This window comes from Oncorhynchus clarkii, chromosome 5 (assembly GCF_045791955.1).
Source record: "Oncorhynchus clarkii lewisi isolate Uvic-CL-2024 chromosome 5, UVic_Ocla_1.0, whole genome shotgun sequence".
NCBI lineage: Eukaryota > Metazoa > Chordata > Actinopteri > Salmoniformes > Salmonidae > Oncorhynchus > Oncorhynchus clarkii.
The window spans coordinates 35,972,588-35,994,701 of NC_092151.1; the positions used below are offsets into that span (position 1 = coordinate 35,972,588).

At 43.6% G+C, this 22,114-nt stretch overlaps 1 protein-coding gene across 2 annotated transcripts in view; it reads left to right on the forward strand.

Moving 5' to 3' along the window:
- LOC139409981 (ANTXR cell adhesion molecule 1b) overlaps positions 1 to 22,114 on the forward strand; it is a 38,629-nt gene that overhangs the window by 2,498 nt on the left and 14,017 nt on the right. For both annotated transcript variants that reach the window (XM_071155397.1, XM_071155396.1), the window contains exons 3-11: positions 14,407 to 14,478; positions 14,681 to 14,752; positions 14,929 to 15,010; positions 15,201 to 15,231; positions 15,519 to 15,598; positions 19,321 to 19,389; positions 19,493 to 19,573; positions 19,769 to 19,829; positions 20,257 to 20,355. In XM_071155397.1, coding sequence (XP_071011498.1) covers positions 14,407 to 14,478; positions 14,681 to 14,752; positions 14,929 to 15,010; positions 15,201 to 15,231; positions 15,519 to 15,598; positions 19,321 to 19,389; positions 19,493 to 19,573; positions 19,769 to 19,829; positions 20,257 to 20,355 — 647 coding nt within the window. The remainder of the gene's footprint in view (positions 1 to 14,406; positions 14,479 to 14,680; positions 14,753 to 14,928; positions 15,011 to 15,200; positions 15,232 to 15,518; positions 15,599 to 19,320; positions 19,390 to 19,492; positions 19,574 to 19,768; positions 19,830 to 20,256; positions 20,356 to 22,114) is intronic.

A 22,114-nucleotide genomic window follows, 5' to 3' on the forward strand; every position in this document is an offset into this window, starting at 1 on the left:
ATTCATCTCAGAATGCAGAATATTGAATGAACTGGCTTCTGGCCTGCTTAAAGGCCCAGAGCAGTCAAAAACTAAATTGTCCTGTATTTTATATATATTTCCAACCTATGAGGTTGGAATAACACTGTGAAAATTGTGATAATGCCCTTTTAGTGTAAGAGCTGTTTGAAAATACGACCTTTACTCAAGTAGGAGTTTACTGGGTGACTTTCACTTTTACTTGAGTAATTTTCTATTAAAGTATCTTTACTTTTACTCAAGTGTGGGAGTTGGTACTTTTTCCACCACTGGCCGCAGTTATTGTAAAGTTTAACCCAGCAAATATACATTTTATGTGATTTAACTATGTGATATTTGGCTATTCTGTTTTCATACATCATCTGAGTGATCTAACCAAATATAGTTAGCTAAAAGAAGAATACAATTTGACCCATTCTGAGACTTTGGCTTTTAGACGAACGTTAACCTAATTTACACAGACAAAGTAAATAGCAAAAAATCCTAGGTCTTTAAATATGTCATAACCAAGAATGCTAATGCTAGCTAGCTCGCTATCTTGTTCACTTGCTGACGTTAGCTTAGCTAATGTTGTTAGCTAACCCAGATCACAGACATTAAAACCAGTAGATACTGATAGCGCTGACGTTATCCATGTATTCCTATGGAAAACTCTCAATGGTGCAGAAGCCGGAAGTATTTCAATTTGAAGCGTGCCATATTGCTGAATGGGGCTGAATGGCACCAAAACAATCGCTATGGATAATGGTTAAAATGTCTGTAACTAGCAGAGGATCATGGTCGATGTAGTCGTTTTCATGTTTCCTGAGAAAGTCTTATTGTCTATGGATCCTCCTCTTAGCCTACCATGATTGGTCTGTGTCAGCACATGGTCCTGCATTATGACAAATGTAGTAGTCAGAATGGATCACTATGTAATGAAATATCTTGATTTCTAGCAAACTTTTAAAATAATTTACTGTGGAGATCAAACTTGATCATAATAAACACATTTTAAAGGGCCTGTATAAAACATTTTTGTTTGGCCGTTCTAGCCATTGTAATTTACATAGGCTTTCTATGGCAGACCATGGCTTTTGGCACTGCTAGGTTGCTATGTAGTAGCCGACCAGCAGAGTTCATGACTTCACGCTCCAGACTGGGGGCACTGGGGGCCTGGCCCGGATACCTTACATGGCTAGCTAGTTAGACGGCATCCCCAGCCGCGCCCTCAGAGCATGCGCAGACCAGCTGGCCGGTGTGTTTACGGACATATTCAATCAATCCCTATACCAGTCTGCTGTTCCCACATGCTTCAAGAGGGCCACCATTGTTCCTGTTCCCAAGAAAGCTAAGGTAACTGAGCTAAACGACTACCGCCCCGTAGCACTCACATCCGTCATCATGAAGTGCTTTGAGAGACTAGTCAAGGACCATATCACCTCCACCCTACCTGACACCCTAGACCCACTCCAATTTGCTTACCGCCCAAATAGGTCCACAGACGATGCAATCTCAACCACACTGCACACTGCCCTAACCCATCTGGACAAGAGGAATACCTATGTGAGAATGCTGTTCATCGACTACAGCTCGGCATTCAACACCATAGTACCCTCCAAGCTCGTCATCAAGCTCGAGACCCTGGGTCTCGACCCCGCCCTGTGCAACTGGGTACTGGACTTCCTGACGGGCTGCCCCCAGGTGGTGAGGGTAGGCAACAACATCTCCTCCCCGCTGATCCTCAACACTGGGGCCCCACAAGGGTGCGTTCTGAGCCCTCTCCTGTACTCCCTGTTCACCCACGACTGCGTGGCCACGCACGCCTCCAACTCAATCATCAAGTTTGCGGACGACACAACAGTGGTAGGCTTGATTACCAACAACGACGAGACGGCCTACAGGGAGGAGGTGAGGGCCCTCGGAGTGTGGTGTCAGGAAAATAACCTCACACTCAACGTCAACAAAACTAAGGAGATGATTGTGGACTTCAGGAAACAGCAGAGGGAACACCCCCCTATCCACATCGATGGAACAGTAGTGGAGAGGGTAGCAAGTTTTAAGTTCCTCGGCATACACATCACAGACAAACTGAATTGGTCCACTCACACAGACAGCATCGTGAAGAAGGCGCAGCAGCGCCTCTTCAACCTCAGGAGGCTGAAGAAATTCGGCTTGTCACCAAAAGCACTCACAAACTTCTACAGATGCACAATCGAGAGCATCCTGGCGGGCTGTATCACCGCCTGGTATGGCAACTGCACCGCCCTCAACCGTAAGGCTCTCCAGAGGGTAGTGAGGTCTGCACAACGCATCACCGGGGGCAAACTACCTGCCCTCCAGGACACCTACACCACCCGATGTCACAGGAAGGCCATAAAGATCATCAAGGACATCAACCACCCGAGCCACTGCCTGTTCACCCCGCTATCATCCAGAAGGCGAGGTCAGTACAAGTGCATCAAAGCTGGGACCGAGAGACTGAAAAACAACTTCTATCTCAAGGCCATCAGACTGTTAAACAGCAACCACTAACACTGAGTGGCTGCTGCCAACACACTGACACTGACTCAACTCCAGCCACTTTAATAATGGGAATTGATGGGAAATGATGTAAATATATCACTAGCCACTTTAAACAATGCTACCTTATATAATGTTACTTACCCTACATTATTCATCTCATATGCATACGTATATACTGTACTCTATATCATCGACTGTATCCTTATGTAATACATGTATCACTAGCCACTTTAAACTATGCCACTTTGTTTACATACTCATCTCATTTGTACATACTGTACTCGATACCATCTACTGTATCTTGCCTATGCTGCTCTGTACCATCACTCATTCATATATCCTTATGTACATATTCTTTATCCCCTTACACTGTGTACAAGACAGTAGTTTTGGAATTGTTAGTTAGATTACTTGTTATTACTGCATTGTCGGAACTAGAAGCACAAGCATTTCGCTACACTCGCATTAACATCTGCTAACCATGTGTATGTGACAAATAAAATTTGATTTGATTTGAGCCACCAACACACATAGTGACAATGACATGCTAGCCACAATAATGGCTATTATCAATGGGTGGTAGTTAGCCATGTAGCTATCTAGATAACTTAGCTGCAAGGATAGCTAGCTTATGTTAGCATGCTAGACAACAAGGCTACTAGCTGCAACCTAAAACAAATATGTGTTTTATTTACACTTTCTTATCTTGTGAATGTAGCCTAATGCAAGGATTGCGTCGAGACGGATGGCAAGTGCCTGTCAGGCTCAAAGGCTGCCCCCGAACTCCTGTCATGGACGATTTGCATAGCCACAAGTTTTTTTGCAATGCATCAGTGTGATAACTTCCCCGCCAGCTCATTGCCAACACTGTAGCCTATTTAATAGCAATTCGGCAAGAAAGAGGATCAATCAATGCTTCCCACCTCGAATAGGCCTATGCCTATTCATATTTACAAATTGTTTCAAACTATGTCGCTGTTCACTGTCAATATATAGCTATAGGCGGCTCGTTTAAGAGCTAGAGAGAGGGGGAAGAGATAGGCGAGTTGCCAGCGGAGATATGTGAATTATAAGAAAGGATCAGTGAAATATCCGTTGGAGTTTAGGCTACCCTTAAGTGGTTGCACAGATTTCAATTTTATCACAACTATAGTTGAAGTCGGAAATTTACATACACAAATGTCTTGTTAACAAACTATAGTTTTGGCAAGTCGGTTAGGACATCTACTTTGTGGATGACACAGTAATTTGTCCAACAAATGTTCACAGACAGATTATTTCACTTATAATTCACTGTATCACAATTCCAGTGTGTCAGAAGTTTACCTACACTAATTTGACTGTGCCTTTAAAACAGCTTGGAAAATTCCAGAAAATAACATCATGGCTTTAGAAGCTTCTGATAGGCTAATTGACATCATTTGAGTCAATTGGAGGTGTACCTCAAGGCCTACCCTCAAACTCAGTGCCTCTTTGCTTGACATCATGGGAAAATCAAAAGAAATCAGCCAAGACCTCCGTAAAAAATGCCGTCATACCGCTCAGGAAGGAGACGCGTTCTGTCTCCTAGAGATGAATCAATCCCAGAACAACAGCAAAGGACCATGAGAAGATGCTGGAGGAAACAGGTACAAAAGTATCTATATCCACAGTAAAAATGAGTCCTATTTCGACTTAACCTGAAAGGCCGCTCAGCAAGGAAGAAGCCACTGCTCCAAAACTGACATAAAAAAGCCTGCACATGGGGACAAAGATCGTACTTTATGGAGAAATGTCATCTGGTCTGATGAAACAAAAATAGAACTGCTTGGCCAAAATGACCATCATTATGTTTGGAAGAAAAAGGGGGAGGCTTGCAAGCCGAAGAACACCATCCCAACCATGAAGCACGGGGTGGCAGCATCATGTTGTGGGGGTGCTTTGCTGCAGGAGGGACTGGTGTACTTCACAAAATAGATGGCATCATGAGGTAGGAAATTATGTGGATATATTGAAGCAACATCTCAAGACATCAGTCAGGAAGTTAAAGCTTGGTCGCAAATGGGTCTTCTAAATGGACAATGACCTCAAGCATACTTCCAGAGTTGTAGCAAAATGGCTTATGGACAACAAAGTCAAGATATTGGAGTGGCCATCACAAAGCTCTGACCTCAATCCCATAGAATATTTGTGGGCAGAACTGAAAAAGCGTGTGCGAGCAAGGAGGCCTACAAACCTGTCTCAGTTACACCAGCTCTGTCAGAAGGAATGGGCCAAAATTCACCAAACTGTATAATATATAAGCTAGATGATTGTGATAATACATACATTCTTAGATGGAGTACAGGGGATTGATGCATGTTGCATATAATTACCGTTGGAGTGCGTAATTGCCATGCGGTTTACATCAAATGCAACGGTGCCAAAATAATAACAACAGCAGAATATAGGCTACAGTTGCCAGCAGAGGACTTCTTTGTTACCTAAAATAAAGAAAATAGAATCAAAATTGAATGAGTAGACCTTGCCACAGTTGAGAGGCTTATGGTATTATAAAAGCCTGCAGATTACCAATATAGCTCAATGCTATTTTTTAAGACGCAGGTGTCACGCAGAGGTTAGTCAGGCGTTGGTATCAGGACATGTCAGTTAGACGTTCAATCCACAGGAGGTTGGTGGCACCCTAATTGTGGAGAACGGGCTTGGGGTAATGACTGGAGCGGAATCAGTGGAATAGTATCAAATACATCAAACACATGGTTTCCAGGTGTTTGATGCCATTCCATTTGCTCCGTTCCGACCATTATTATGAGCCATCCTCACCTCAGCATTCTCCTGTGGTTTAATGGTAGGTGACAGTAGGTAGTTTGGCTCATTTTTGGCTCTTTTCACCCACCATATTCTAATTATTTTCACTTGCACACTGTAACTATTCACCTTCAGGTAATGGGCACTCAATCTAGTGGGCCACTGTAGGGTGTATACTTATGTATACTTCTGGCCCTTCTTTGGACACTGTGTTAACAACCCTCCAGGCAAGCTTCAATGCCATACAACTCTCCTTCCGTGGCCTCCAATTGCTCTTAAATACAATTAAGAGCAATTAAGTAAAATTAAATGCATGCTCTTCAACCGATCGCTGCTGAACCTGCCCGCCTGTCCCACATCACTACTCTGGACGGCTCTGACTTAGAATACGTGGACAACTACAAATACCTAGGTGTCTGGTTAGACTGTAAACTCTCCTTCCAGACCCACATCAAACATCTCCAATCCAAATTTAAATCTAGAATTGGCTACCTATTTTGCAACAAAGCATCCTTCACTCATGCTGCCAAACATACCTTTGTAAAACTGATCGTCCTACCAATCCTCGACTTCGGCGATGTCATTTACAAAATAGCCTCCAATACCCTACTCAAAAAATTGGATGCAGTCTATCACAGTGCAATCCGTTTTGTCACCAAAGCCCCATATACTACCGACCATTGCGACCTGTACGCTCTCGTTGGCTGGCCCTCGCTTCATACTCGTCGCCAAACCCACTGGCTCCATGTCATCTACAAGACCCTGCTAGGTAAAGTCTCCCCTTATCTCAGCTCGCTGGTCACCATAGCATCACCCACCTGTAGCACGCGCTCCAGCAGGTATATCTCTCTGGTCACCCCCAAAACCAATTCTTTCTTTGGCCGCCTCTCCTTCTAGTTCTCTGCTGCCAATGACTGGAACGAACTACAAAAATCTCTGAAACTAGAAACACTTATCTCCCTCACTAGCTTTAAGCACCAACTGTGCAGCTCACAGATTACTGCACCTGTACATAGCCCACCTATAATTTAGCCCAAACAACTACCTCGTTCCCTACTGTAATTATTTTATTTATTTATTTATTTTGCTTCATTTTTTATTTATTTTACTTTGCACCCCATTATTTTTATTTCTACTTTGCACGTTCTTCCACTGCAAATCTACCATTCCAGTGTTTTACTTGCTATATTGTATTTACTTTGCCACCATGGCCTTTTTTTTGCCTTTACCTCCCTTATCTCACCTCATTTGCTCACATCGTATATAGACTTGTTTATACTGTATTATTGACTGTATGTTTGTTTTACTCCATGTGTAACTCTGTGTCGTTGTATGTGTCGAACTGCTTTGCTTTATCTTGGCCAGGTCGCAATTGTAAATGAGAACTTGTTCTCAACTTGCCTACCTGGTTAAATAAAGGTGAAATAAAAAAATGAAAAAAGGGTTACAATGGCCTGCAAAATAGAGGTGTTGTTGCGAATTTGGAGGGCAGGTTGACATGGGACACACAGGCTACACAAGCACAGCCCCCAGTCTCCAGAATCCCAATATTATTTGTTTTATTGGGTCTACTAACCTACAGTCATTAGAAAGATAGTTGCCATAAGGTTGGAAATACTACTGTTAGTAAAGCACCATGAATAAAGTTGTTATTATAAACTTCCCTTTTGTCATATAAACCTATAGATGTAGGGTCTTAATTTGAGACAGTTTTCAACAGCAGGAAAATAATCCTGCAGCGACAGGAAATGGTAATTATTATGTGGATTAGAATTCATATTTATTTAGAAATTGATACATCTTTCATTAGGGCAAATCAAGTCTGACATTTTAAAGTGGAAATTACACACTTTAGAAGCCTTTTTAAACCTCATGCAGGAAAATTCTCAGCAACAAAAGAGTAATCAAATTAAGATTCTACATCTGTAGCTGTTAGACTCTCTAAAATACTGTAGGCTATGCAAGGTGTTCGCCTAGGCTAAGCAGCAGAACGTTGTAGCGAATTTGAATGGCAGTCACAAGGACTCAAATGTATGGAGCGAGATACCTGCCAAAAGTTGAACGTACGTATCGTTAGGATCGTAAGAAACTCCCTACGTAATTGTTAGGATCGTAAGAAAACCCATGTGTGAAACATGAAACGTAAACGTAACATTTAATCTATGAATGTACAAACACCATGTTCCGATTACGGACTAACATTTTAGGCTTGAACAAATCTTGTGTTGCAATTTTGACGTACAATAACACCTTACGGAGTTTTGGTAGTTTCATCTCACCAACAAACAAACAAAAAATTCCCCACATGGCCTTTCAGGAGTGCCTCGTGAACAATCATAACACAGTATAAAAAAATGTAAGCCAGGGAAAACGGAAAGAGGTATCCTGCACGTTTTCAAGTTAAAAGTCTCCATTTATTACTCCTCAGTTAAGTTTACATCACATTTAGGTAGCTAATGTAATGTATTTGTTTGCCAGCGCAAGTATAGGTAGTAATAACTGTATTATGCCTACAACAGTTCACTAGGTGTGTCTCTATAGCATGGGCATAATTATCTCTGGGTGACGTGGACATCCCCATGCATGCACCTTATCAAAATATGACTTATTAAACATTGCACCATCCCATTCTCTGGGCTCTGTCTGCAATCATAAACAGTAGTATCTACCAGGAATAATGAAACATATAATAGATGTTTGGTGAATCTATGAATTAGGTATGACCACTGGATTCTTTGCCACTCAAAATGTTTTTTTTTATAGATTATTTTCATATTTATTTGATCACTCAAAATCTTGCCAAAACATAATCTGTAGGAGGGTTTAATATGAATTTATATGAATCGGGTCATGAACATATGGACTTTGAAATTAACAAGGGAGAGGTTAAACATAGTGTCACACCCTGATCTGTTTCACCTGTCCTTGACTCCACCCCCTCCAGGTGTCGCTCATCATCCCTGGTGTATTTATACTTGTGTTTTCTGTCTCTTTGTGCCAGTTTGTCTGGTTTGCCAAGTCATCTCTTAGCTCCTAGCCTGCCTAACGTCTTGTACTGTTCGGACTCTGACCCGGTTTATGAACTCTCACCTGTATCCGACCTGCCTTTTGCCTACCACTTGTGTTATAATAGGTATCGGAGCTCAACCATCTGCCTCGTGTCTGCATATAGATCTCGCCTTGTGCCCTTATACATAGGCTAAATCTGGCATAAGCTTATTCCCACACTTTCCAATAACTCTGTTGCAGTGGTCTTGGGTAGTCTCCGTATAGGCTCCATCACGACACTGTTGCCCAGCTGAAGAGCTTGTGATCTCCGTGCAGCAACACAGTACTATGAGCCTTCGAAACAGCACCCCTCAGCCTCAGAAGATGCCCTTCTGGGGGCATGCATCAATAGAGTCATTATACTCTATTTGGGTAGTAGGCAAATATTAAAGTGCAGAGCGTGCATGATGTGTGCAACTCGTCATTCCAACACATTTGAACATTTAATTCATCCTTCATTTAATTCAGTCAGTCAGTATGTCAGTCATTTGTCTGAGTTGCAATAAGAACTCAATCAAAGAGAATAGAACAGACTTATCCATTTCTTTATTGAAATCCATGTGAGTATTCAAAATTATCTAAATTCTCAAGTTCTTTAGCCTGTCACTTTAATAATTCAATGTTAAATGTAGGCCTGTTGTGGTGGAAATTCTAACCAAGTGAGAGATGCTTCAAACAATCATACTTTAATATTGATTCATTATTGCAGTACTGGAGCTGGTCAACAATCACTCGAAGTTGATTGCTGAGAGAACCCAACGAGTAGAACAAAGCCACAGCATTTTATAGTTAAGACACATCCTCCTGAATACATGACTAACAACAGATGTGTGGAATGAGTCAAAAGGTTAGGATTTGTATGTGAGAAAGGAGTATCCCCCAGCCAGATAGCATTTGCTGTGAAGACTGTTCCAATTGTATAGAAATCAGCGTTCTTCTTCTTATCCGCTATCCATACCAAAGCCATTTCCTCCCTGATACCTCAGTACACAAACACCAATTCAATCTAGGTTCTATCACCAAGCCATCATAAATCAATTGCCAGCGCCAAGCCCCACAGGCCCAACTCAGTCCACACAGACACAGATGACAGAGTACTCATCAAAGCTATTCGATGCATAAACAGTGTTAAAACAATCTTGTCATTTTCCACCAAAATATCCAAATAAAAAATAGTCCTTCGACTTGCAATTTAGGCTATCATTTTGTGTGCTGGTATCTTGCAGAGTAATTTAGAACTCTTTGTGTTTTATAACTGTTTTTATCACAGGCCTATAAATATAGCCTCTAAATAAATGTTTAACAAAATATTTGAAGAAGCATGTGCAGTGGCTGATAGGGAAAACAGATCTGGCAAGACGAATAGGCTACAAATAGTCTTGATCATTTGGGACCCCGTGGATATTTTGCCCAGAACAGGTTATAGCCAAGATTTAATCAATATTTTGTTTTGTCTCATTCATTGATATGGATACAGAGGCTGTGCAATGGAATGTGCAATAAAAATGGCTATAACAAGCCAACATAGAGAGTGGAATTTACTAATACAACAGTCGAAATGCCTAATATAAGTCCTACAGTCTGTGCTCCCAAATACTGGAAAAAGTGTGATTCATTAGGTTACATGATCACCACAGTAGCCACACGCAGCTATAAAAATAAACAATGCAATTGTATGGCCATTAAATAACACAACAGCATGGCATATTTAGAGAGCGGAATAGGCCAAGCCTAAGTCATAAATACTTTCTATTTTGCAGCTCAAGCGGGTATTCTAGACAACGCTCTTCTGTGCCGTTTATCATTCTCACAGAAGTCATTTGCTGAAGGCCCAAGCCTATACTCCGCTATTAACTGGTATCATGTCGTTATTGAATGCAGTTCTAAAACAAGCTCTAGACTTTTATTTTGGAAATGAAACCTGAAGATGCAAAGCAACTATAACGTCTGGGCTAGAGTTGCTTGATTGACTAGCTAACTTCGACTATATACATTCGGTTCATGTCCTTTACTGATGCCACATTACTGACAAAAGTTTGTACATATAAAAAAAGATCTGTAACCGATTAAAGGGAGACGTCAAGTAAGAATTGAACGTGTAAATGTTAATTTATAGTTGTAACATAGGGTTTGTATGTTTACAGATCTAATTTCAAGTTTACGTTTCATGTTTCACACATGGCTTTTCTTACAATCCTAACAATTTAGGTATGTATTTTCTTACAATCCTAATGATCTGTACGTTCAACCTTTTGGCAGCTAACTCACTCCATAAACATGTCTCTTTGCAGCAGACCAGGCGCCAGAATTAATCAGTTGGACGGGCCTTTGATTTCCATATTTCTGTTTATGTGTGCAGGTGCTTGCATTTTCCAATTTGTTTTATATGGCTGTAATAGTAAAGCCCTTAGGCAGCTCGTGAGTTTCAAGTTTGGCTGAAACTTACAATTGCATCCATCCATTTCTCCCGATCTGCATGATAGTTTCATTTCAATAATAATGTTTTCATTTCTCTAAATCATTGTCTCGTGGTTAACAATCTAAAGTGAAATTGTAAAAATCTAAAAGTTCAAATTGAACTATGGCAAGAGCACTAACCTCTGCATATGGACACATTGATACACTGTGATCAATTGGCAGATAAAGAAATGAGAGCATAGAACTCAGAGAGAGCCTCTAGGCCAATGCAGCAGTAGGCCTAAAACTTCCATCGCCAACTAAGTAAAATACGTAGGCCTAAAGCCAACAAATAAAAACAGTAGAAAATATCTTGATGAAAATGTTGGTTCTTTCAATCATGTTCATCCTTTCTATCTGTCTTGACTTGAGCTATTGCTAGTGTATCAAATCATCACTGGGTCCAGCCTGAAGCAGTGGCTAGCAAACTTGCAACATTGTATCAACCAGCCTATTCCGGGCCCTCAGAGTTTCCTGCACCAGTGAGCTCAGGACAGAAAGCTGTTTCTTATTACATTTCCACTGGATATGTACAGTGCATCCGGAGAGTATTCAGACCCTTTGACTTTTTCCATATTTTGTTAGGTTACAGCCTTATTATAAAATGTATTGAATATTTTTTTCTCCTCATCAATCTGCAGTCGTGGCCAAAAGTTTGTGAAAATTAATATTTGTGTAATTCTCAAAAGTCTGCTGCCTCAATTTCTTTAGATATTTTTGTCAGATGTTACTATGGAATACTGAAGTATAATTACAAGAATTTCATAAGTGTCAAAGGCTTTTATTGACAATTACATGAAGTTGATGCAAAGAGTCAATATTTGCAGTGTTGACCCTTCTTCTTCAAGGCCTCTGCAATCTGCCCTGGCATGATGCCAATTAACTTCTGGGCCACATCCTGATTGATGGCAGCCCATTCTTGCATAATCAATGCTTGGAGTTTGTCAGAATTTGTGGGTTTTTGTTTGTTCACCCGCCTCTTCAGGATTGACCACAAGTTCTCAATGGGATTAAGGTCTGGGGAGTTTCCTGGTCATGGACCCAAAATATCGATGTTTTGTTCCCCGAGCCACTTAGTTATCACTTTTGCCTTATGGCAAGGTGCTTCATCATGCTGGAAAAGGCATTGTTCGTCACCAAACTCTTCCTGGATGGTTGGGAGAAGTTACTCTCGGAGGATATGTTGGTACCATTCTTTATTCATGGCTGTGTTCTTAGGCAAAATTGTGAGTGAGGCCACTCCCTTAGCTGAGATGCAACCCCACACATGAATGTGGATGCTTTATTGTTGACATGACACAGGAGTGATGATAGCGCTCACCTTGTCTTCTGCACACAAGCTTTTTTTTCAAATGCCCCAAACAATCGGAAAGGGGATTCATCAGAGAAAATTACTTTACCGTAGTCCTCAGCAGTACAATCCCTGTACCTTTTGCAGAATATCAGTCTGTCCCTGATGTTTTTCCTGGAGAGAAGTGGCTTCTTTGCTGCCCTTCTTGACACCAGGCCATCCTCCAAAAGTCTTTGCCTCACTGTGCGTGCAGATGCACTCACACCTGCCTGCTGCAATTCCTGAGCAAGCTCTGTACTGGTGGTGCCCCGATCCCACAACTGAATCAACTTTAGGACATGGTCCTGGCGCTTGCTGGACTTTTTTGGGCGCCCTGAAGCCTTCTTCACAACAATTGAACTGCTCTCCTTGAAGTTCTTGATGATCTGATAAATGATTGATTTAGGTGCAATCTTACTGGCAGCAATATCCTTGCCTGTGAAGCCCTTGTTGTGCAAAGCAATGATGACGGCACGTGTTTCCTTGCAGGTAACCATGGTTGACAGAGGAAGACCAATGATTCCAAGCACCACCCTCCTTTTGATGCTTCCAGTCTGTTATTTGAACTCAACCACCATGACAGAGTGATCTCCAGCCTTGTCCTCATTAACACTCACACCTGTGTTAACGAGAGAATCACTGACATGATGTCAGCTGGTCCTTTTGTGGCAGGGCTGAAATGCAGTGGAAATGTTTTTTTGGGATTCAGTTAATTTGCATGGCAAAGAGGGACTTGGCAATTCATTGCAATTCATCTGATCACTCTTCATAACATTCTGGAGTATATGCAAATTGCCATCATACACACTGAGGCAGCAGAAAATTAATATTTGTGTCATTCTCAAAACTTTTGGCCACGACTGTACACACAATAGCCCATAATGACAAAGCAAAAGCAAATGTATACAAATAAATAAACTAAAATCACACATTTACATAAGTATAGCACACCTGTATTTAGGGAGTTTCTCCCATTCTTTTCTGCAGATCCTCTCAAGCTCTGTCAGGTTGGATGGGGAGTGTTGCTGCACAGTTATTTTCAGGTCTCTCCAGAGATATTAGATCGGGTGCAAGTCTGGGCTCTGGCTGGGCCACCGATAGGCCATTGAGACTTGTCCCAAAGCCACTCCTGCGTTGTCTTGGCTGTGTGCTTAAGGTCATTGTCTGAAGGTGAACCTTCGCCCCAGTCTGAGGTCCTGAGTGCTTTGGAGCAGCTTTTCATCTAGGATCACTCTGTACTTTGCTCCCTTCATCTTCCACTTTATCCTAATTAGTCTCCCAGTCCCCACATTAACTTCCCCACATTATGATGCTGCCACCACCATGTTTCACCATAGAGAGGGTGCCAGGTTTCCTGAAGCTTGTCATTCAGGCCAAGGAGTTCAATCTTGGTATCTCCAGACTAGAGAATCTAGTTTATCATGGTTTGAGAGTCTTTAGAATGCCTTTTGGCAAAATCCAAGTGGGCTGTCATGTGCCTTTTACTGAGGAGTGGCTTCCGTCTGGCCACTCTACCATAAAGGCCTGATTGGTGGAGTGCTGTAGAGATGGTTGTCCTTCTGGAAGGTTCTCCCATCCTCACAGAGGAACTCTGGAGCTCTGTCAGAGTGACCATTGGGTTCTTGGTCACCTCCCTGATCAAGGCCCTTCTCCCTCAATTGCACAGAAGGTTACAAAAAGTGCATTTACTGTTGGTGTAATTAAGCATGATCCAGGAGAATGATCCAATATCACTATGTCATGGATTTCTTTAACCCAGTTAATTGTAGAGAGCATTTTTTTAAATAAAAGTGTAATAAATTCTTGAATAGCATTTCTTACTTGGAGAAAAAAAATTGTTGTCTTTTGTAGTTGGGAATAGTAATCTCCAGGTGTCCTGTAAATTATTTATAGAGATTACATTTTTCAGCCTCCTTGGAGTTTCCTTGGATTTGCCTTTTTATTGCTACGTCTGTCGATTTTATCGACTGTATGACTTTGGTGCCATGCCATCGACTGTGCTGTCATGCACCAGATTGCTATAACATATGATGTGGTTAGCTGAAACCTAAAATACCTATCCAGGCTTTGTAATATCTGGCATGCATCAGAAACGTCTGAGCAGGGGAACACAACCTTTATCAAATTAGGTAATGCCCTGTAGGCGGGGTGCCAGTGAGCTGATTGGAGGACACACAGGAGCAGTGATTGTTTTGTGGATAGGTCAATCATGGTAGCTTTACAGCTCCACAATAACAGACATCTTCCAACCTTTCTTTCAGGTCAGGGAGTGTACAGCACCACTGGAATGAGATATATTACTTTGTTGATCATCTGGCTCATAAATTCATAAGGTATAGTATAGTGTTACCTGGATACACCACTACATGTCCCAGAGAGCTCAATTAATATACACTGGTCAAGTCCAGTAAGGATGTAAACAGACATGTTATTGAACAAAGTATTTGGACAAAACAGCAACACACAAAGAGATTATGTCAGTCAACTGTGGAAATAACCCAACCCCCCCCCCCCCCCATCCTTCTCTCTCGCTAGTCCTCAGCTGCGGATGTCCTTCATTGTGTTTTCTACAGAGGGACGGATCCTGATGAAACTAACAGAAGACAGGCAAGGCATAATCCCTCAAACCGTTGTGCTTATGCTTTAACTACTCACAACTAACACAGGCACGATTTACACAATTGGTCAATCTTTTTGTGGAATGTACTGTGTGCCAATCTTTCTATTGTGGGGTACAAATGACAGTACAAATGGCCTGTATTTTTTTGTGTGTGTGTGAGCAGGGAGCAGATTCGGGCAGGCCTGGAGGAGCTCCGTATGGTGCACCCTGGGGGAGACACTTTCATGCACAAAGGGTTCCAAAGGGTGAGTAGTGGATTGGAAGCCAGTAGCTGAAGGTAACTAGGCAACAGCTTGACTTCTTACTGCAAAAATTAGAACAAGATATTTTTGTGTTCCAATAACCATTCTTATCTCTCTATCTGGGTAAAAGCAGAAGACAAAATGCTGTCTCAATAAAGTATTCTTCTAAAAACCCTTCTATCTACTCTTCCAGGCCAGTGAACAAATCTACTATGCTGGAGACAGTGAGTAAATTATTCTTGTTATTTGCACTTGGAAAAAATGTGCTCCCAGTCATAAGCAGACACGGATGAAAAGCTACCAGTACAATTCAAACCTATTTATACTTGTTGAACCATTTACCGAGAAACTATGGTGTCAGAAGTGTTAGAATTGAAGAGGTGTCCGATTGAATTATCCTATTATTTTCTTCCCCTTCAGTGACAGTACAGTCTGTCCTCTGAGAAGTCTTCTGTTCTGCTCTGTTGTCTTGTTCTAACTGTTGTCTTGTTGTCTTGTCCTGGTCCATCAGGTTTCCGCACAGCCAGCGTCATCATTGCCTTGACAGATGGCGAACTGAGGGAGAATCAGTTCGATCTGGCAGAGAGAGAGGTGAGAGAAATGCTTGTTTTAGACTGCAGTAATGGATGATCTATTGGCAATTGTAACGTTCGTCGTCTTCCTCTGATGAGGAGTAAGAGAGGTCGGACCAATTTGCAGCGTGGTACGTGTCCATTTTGATAAGACAAACTGAACACTACAAAAATACAAAATAACAAAGTGAAACAAATGAAACAGTCCCGTGTGGTAACAAACACTAACACGGAAAATAATCACCCACAACTCAAAAGTGAAACCAGGCTACCTAAATATGGTTCTCAATCAGGGACAACGATAAACAGCTGCCTCTGATTGAGAATCATACCAGGCCAAACACAGAAATCCCAAAACATAGAAAAAGGAACATAGACAACCCACCCAACTCACGCCCTGACCATACTAAAACAAAGACATAATAAAATAACTAAGGTCAGAACGTGACAGCAATATCTATCTATACACTCAGCGTGGGCCAAGTGGAAATAGTCAGCCACATTCCACAGCACATTCCACAGGTCAGAACGTGACAGTACCCCCCCCCCCCCCCCCCCCCCTAGACCTTCTCTGCCTCTTTACCCGCTTCCGTGGCCTCTTTAACGCGGCGACCCTCACCGTCGACCTCGGACTGGGGACCCAAGCCACGGGTCCCGAATGGACGGGAGATTCCGGCAGCACCGGACGGACGGGAGATTCCGGCAGCACCGGACGGACGGGAGATTCCGGCAGCACCGGACAGGCGGGAGACTCCGGCAGCTCCGGAGTGAAGGGCGATTCTGGCAGCGCTGGCGTGACAAGCGATTCTGGCAGCTCCTGGCTGATGGACGACTCTGGCAGCTCCTGGCTGACTGGCGGCTCTGGCAGCTCCTGGCTGACTGGCGGCTCTGGCAGCTCCTGGCTGACTGGCGGCTCTGGCAGCTCCTGGCTGACTGGCGGCTCTGGCAGCTCCTGGCTGACTGGGGGCTCTGGCAGCTCCTGGCTGACTGGCGACTCTGGCAGCTCCTGGCTGACGGGCGACTCTGGCAGCTCAGGACAGACGGGAGACTCTGGCAGCTCAGGACAGACGGGCGACTCTGGCAGCTCAGGACAGACGGGAGACTCTGGCAGCTCAGGACAGACGGGAGACTCTGGCAGCTCAGGACAGACGGGAGACTCTGGCAGCTCAGGACAGACGGGAGACTCTGGCAGCTCAGGACAGACGGGAGACTCTGGCAGCTCAGGACAGACGGGCGACTCTGGCAGCTTAGGACAGACGGGAGACTCTGGCAGCTCAGGACAGACGGGCGACTCTGGCAGCTCAGGACAGACGGGCGACTCTGGCAGCTCAGGACAGACGGGCGACTCTGGCAGCTCAGGACAGACGGGCGACTCTGGCAGCTCAGGACAGACGGGAGACTCTGGCAGCTCAGGACAGACGGGAGACTCTGGCAGCTCAGGACAGACGGGAGACTCTGGCAGCTCAGGACAGACGGGAGACTCTGGCAGCTCAGGACAGACGGGAGACTCTGGCAGCTCAGGACAGACGGGCGACTCTGGCAGCTCAGGACAGACGGGAGACTCTGGCAGCTCAGGACAGACGGGAGACTCTGGCAGCTCAGGACAGACGGGAGACTCTGGCAGCTCAGGACAGACGGGAGACTCTGGCAGCTCAGGACAGACAGGAGACTCTGGCAACTCAGGACAGACGGGAGACTCTGGCAGCTCAGGACAGACGGGAGACTCTGGCAGCGCTGAGCAGACGGCAGACTCTGACAGCGCTGAGCAGACGGGAGCACCTGTAGGAAGGAGACGGAGATACAGCCTGGTGCGGGGGGCTGCCACCGGAGGGCTGTGTGTGGAGGTGGCACCGGATAGACCGTGAAGGCGCACTGGAGCTCTCGAGCACCGAGCCTGCCCAACCTTACCTGGTTGAATGCTCCCCGTAGCCAGGCCAGTGCAGCGAGGTGGAATAGCCCGCACTGGGCTGTGCTGGTGAACCTGGGACACCATGCGTAAGGCTGGTGCCATGTACCCCGGCCCGAGGAGACGCACTGGAGACCAGATGCGCTGAGCCGGCTTCATGGCACCTGGCTCGATGCCCACTCTAGCCCGGCCGATACGAGACGCTGCTATATATCGCACCAGGCTATGCCTGCTCACCGGGGACACCGTGCGCCTCACGGCATAACACGGTGCCTGCCCGGTCCCTCTCTCTCCACGGTAAGCACAGGGAGTTGGCGCAGGTCTCCTACCTGACTTCGCCACACTCCCCATGTGCCTCCCCAATACATTTTTGGGGCTGCCTCTCGGGCTTCCAGCCGAGCTGCCGTGCTGCCTCCTCATACCGCCGCCTCTCAGCTTTCGCTGCCTCCAGCTCTTCCTTGGGGCGCCGATATTCCCCAGCTTGTGCCCAGGGTCCTTTGCCGTCCAGGATCTCCTCCCATGTCCAGGAGTCCTGAGATCGCTGCTGCTGCTGCCCGTTACCACGCTGCTTGGTCCTTTGGTGGTGGGTGATTCTGTAATGTTCGTCGTCTTCCTCTGATGAGGAGTAAGAGAGGTCGGACCAATTTGCAGCGTGGTACGTGTCCATTTTGATAAGACAAACTGAATACAAAAAAAATACAAAATAACAAAGTGAAACAAATGAAACGGTCCCGTGTGGTAACTAACACGGAAAATAATCACCCACAACTCAAAAGTAAAACCAGGCTACCTAAATATGGTTCTCAATCAGGGACAACAATAAACAGCTGCCTCTGATTGAGAACCATACCAGGCCAAACACAGAAATCCCAAAACATAGAAAAAGGAACATAGACAACCCACCCAACTCACACCCTGACCATACTAAAACAAAGACATAATAAAATAACTAAGGTCAGAACGTGACAGCAATATCTATCTATACACTCAGCGTGGGCCAAGTGGAAATAGTCAGCCACATTCCACAGGATATTCCATTCCTAGAAGAGCAGAATTTCATACTCTACTCCCTGTCATCATATGTAATTATTATTATTAGAGTTGCCATTTCCATTTATCTCTACAGCTGGTTACATCAGTTGTTTCAGCTGGTCATTTCAGCCTTTTAATTACCGGATGTTTCAATCTTGTTTATACATTGGCCGGTGGCCAGTGGTGCAGAACTTCCTAGACTTGATTTAAATGTCATCAAGACCCAAGAAGTCATCATTGGCTGTGGAAGAACACTCGAAGCACTACATTTAACCATCAACAATCGATAGGGTGGACTGCTACAAAATCGCCTGCGCCATTATAGACAGCAAACGCCTGTGTCTCCAAACGTCAGTCACGACTTAAGGCTAAGTACCTGCACAAACCTGCAGTAAGTAAGCCTTGGACAAGTACGCGTTGTCCGAGTCAGAAAATGCCCATACGGCCAAGAGCCTATCTTTCTGTAGCGTAAGGCAGCTCAATGTACATGTATACAGCCCCTGGACAGGACGCTAGTCTGCCACAGGGCCTTACCCCGAATCGATCTCCTTAATGTTGAGTGCCAATCTAACCACCAGGCCACTGAGTTGGTTGTACAAACTGAGAAGGCTAGACAGAAACCCATCTGTCTTGCAAGCCTTCCATAGATGCTTCATAAAACACATCCTCATCCTTTACGGATACACCTTTATACAGGGCATTGTATTGGTTTTCAAAGTATCTGACACCACAAATGAAGTTCTCTCTACTTTGGTCAATATAGAGTTATAAAAGAGCTTTCATGTCTATTTGCGTGTCACTAGGCCGGCCGATCGCGTCAACTGGGTGCCTCTGTCTATTGTGTGGGAGTAAAAGACTTCAATGAAACCCAGGTGAGCCACATGTTTCTGTTGTGAGAAGGGGATTTAGCAGTTGGCTAGTCTCACATTATTGTTATTCCACTGTTATTAAATAAAACTTCTTCTCCCTCCCCAGCTTTGGACAATAGCTGACAGTAAGGACCATGTTTTCCCTGTAAATGATGGCTTTGAGGCACTGCAAGGAGCCATTGATTCCGTAAGTAGGGCAACAATGTCAGGGGCTGGTAGAATGATGTAAACATCTGTTCACTATTGTAAGGTATAGTTTCAACATGGTTGAAAGTATACCGAGGCATACGTACTTTCAACAAATCTAACTCTAACATATTTACAGTTTGTGCTGTTCACCGCTGTCTCCATTATCCACATCTCTCTCCCTCTCTCTCCTAAGATCCTGAAGAGATCATGCATTGAGATATTGGCAGCAGAGCCCTCTAGTATCTGTGCAGGAGGTGAGTGGTGTATTGGAGTGGGTTTCATAATGAGCTCCAGCTGCATGACACTGCCACTTGTTTATTGATAAGCTGACGACACGGATCAATCCACTATGTGTTTCTACTGTGTCTAATGACACAGCAAGGGGGGAAACAGATTGACTTAAATATGTGTTTGACTCTGTGTAAATGAAAAGTGCCAGCTGAAGATAAATAGGCACGGTTAAAACGTTACATCCTCTCTAGCTCAGCCTAGCATTTGGCCTGAATATTGTCCGATTTCAGATAATCACAGATCATTATGGATAATTGCTGAGCTTTTGGCCTCAGGAAATAAGGACTTGAAAATATTATTATCAACTGTAATTCCTCTTTACCAATGTTATCAAGGTGATCAAATGCCATTGATGATTCTCCCTGTTCCCTCCCTTTCATCCTGTCTTAGAGTCCTTCCAGGTGGTAGTGAAAGGAAATGGTTTCTCACATGCCCGTGAGGTGGGGAAGGTCCTTTGTAGCTTCCGCATCAATGACACTCTCACTTTGAGTAAGTGGAAGTTACGGTACCTACAATTTCCGACCATTAACCCTAATGAATCTCATCAGCAACACCCCTGTTTTTAATGAGCAGGAAACAATCTCTTTAACTTTCACACAGGATTCTAGGTGCAGGGTAATGAGGCTTAGAAAGACATCTATTTCAGCAATGCCACAGTGAGTTGGCTGTTATTGACTGTGTCATCAGGCTGTGTGAGAAAAAGGCAAAGAGAAAGGATTTCAACCATGAAAGAGCTGAAAGGAATGAGCCTGAAAGAATACTCATTAGTTCAAGCAGGCACCAGTTGGCCTAGCTAGCAAATAACATTCTGAGAACCATATGTTTCTTGGAGCTTGGTGAGAGCCTGGTTGTCCTATGGTTATTTTGCATACAACCTTCCACAACTTTCTGGGAATGATGCAGGATAGTGGCTTGGCGTTGGAACATTCTCACCACATTTAATAATTAAGGAATTTTGTTATTTTCTTGGTAATTCATTACTTTACCAGAATGTTTACTTGGGAGTTGAAACATAGTTACATTTCATTTCAATTTTGGTAATGTTCTAGGAACGTTCTCCAACTGGTTTGACATTGGGAATGTTCTCAAATAGTTTAGAGAATGTTAAGAAACAACATTCTTCTGTTGGAATTTCAGTACTTCAGCATAACTTTTCCTACATGTTTCCTCATGGTTCAATTTAAGACGTTCTCAAATTGTTTGGAGAACGTTAAAACGTTCTATAAAAAAACAAGAAACCTTGAGTAAAGTTCAGAGAATGTTCTAAGAATGTTATTTAATATGCAGTCCATTCTCAGCATCAACAAAACTCTATCCTCTATCTCGTTAAGTGTGTTCAGGTGTGTTGGCCGCACCCACTAATTGGCCACACCTGATCTTAATGAGTGCTTGTTTCCTATGAAATTAGGTCCGTTTGAATAGACTAAAATGAACAGCTTTGTATGTCAAAAAATGGCATGCTAGCCCCATCCTGGTTCCGCAGTGGACTAATTCTATAGCTAAAGAACAGAAGATTATGGGTTTGAATCTCACAGATGCTGTGTCACAATAAAAAAAAATACATGTTTTTGCATGATTAATATCTAAGGAAATGTATTTCTGTGTGTTCTATCTGTGCTTAGTTTTAAAAAGTTAACCCAAAATAAGATGAAAACTTTAAAGGAACCAGAGTAAAAAGTTATCTGAACCTTGGGCCAATGTAGAGCAGCAGAATCCCACAAGGTGGCCTACACATGACAAAAAATGTGACTTTGGGCCAAGAAAGGACTTCTTTGAAACTGTGGTACAAACCTTTTGATGCAAGACCCAGCAGCAAATTACAACTAATGGAGTCTGCAGCAGTGCATTGATAGATCTGAGTTAGCGATGTAATGTGATTTCTTTGTTCCTTTGCATTCATCCACAACTAATATAGCACATCTGCTGTAGGCTGGGTGCCTCTGGGGATCATTGGGGATCAAGTCAGGTAAAAGGCTCTCTGAAGCTTCAAGAGCCAGGGTTTATTTCCTGTAAAAAATTCTAATTTCCAATAGATCAGGGACTTGCAATCACATCCTTTGATAAGCAATCTTAAGTATAGAGAGCAGTCCAATTCTTACACTGAAGTCTAATTTCTGCATTCTTCCCTCAGGCAGTAGGGGAAATTGGGCTATGTTTGCCTTGGCCACAAGCAAGAGCAACCTGGTCTCATATGATTCTGTATGTAAATCCGAGACACCCATTTAGTATGATACTGTATGTTACGTTT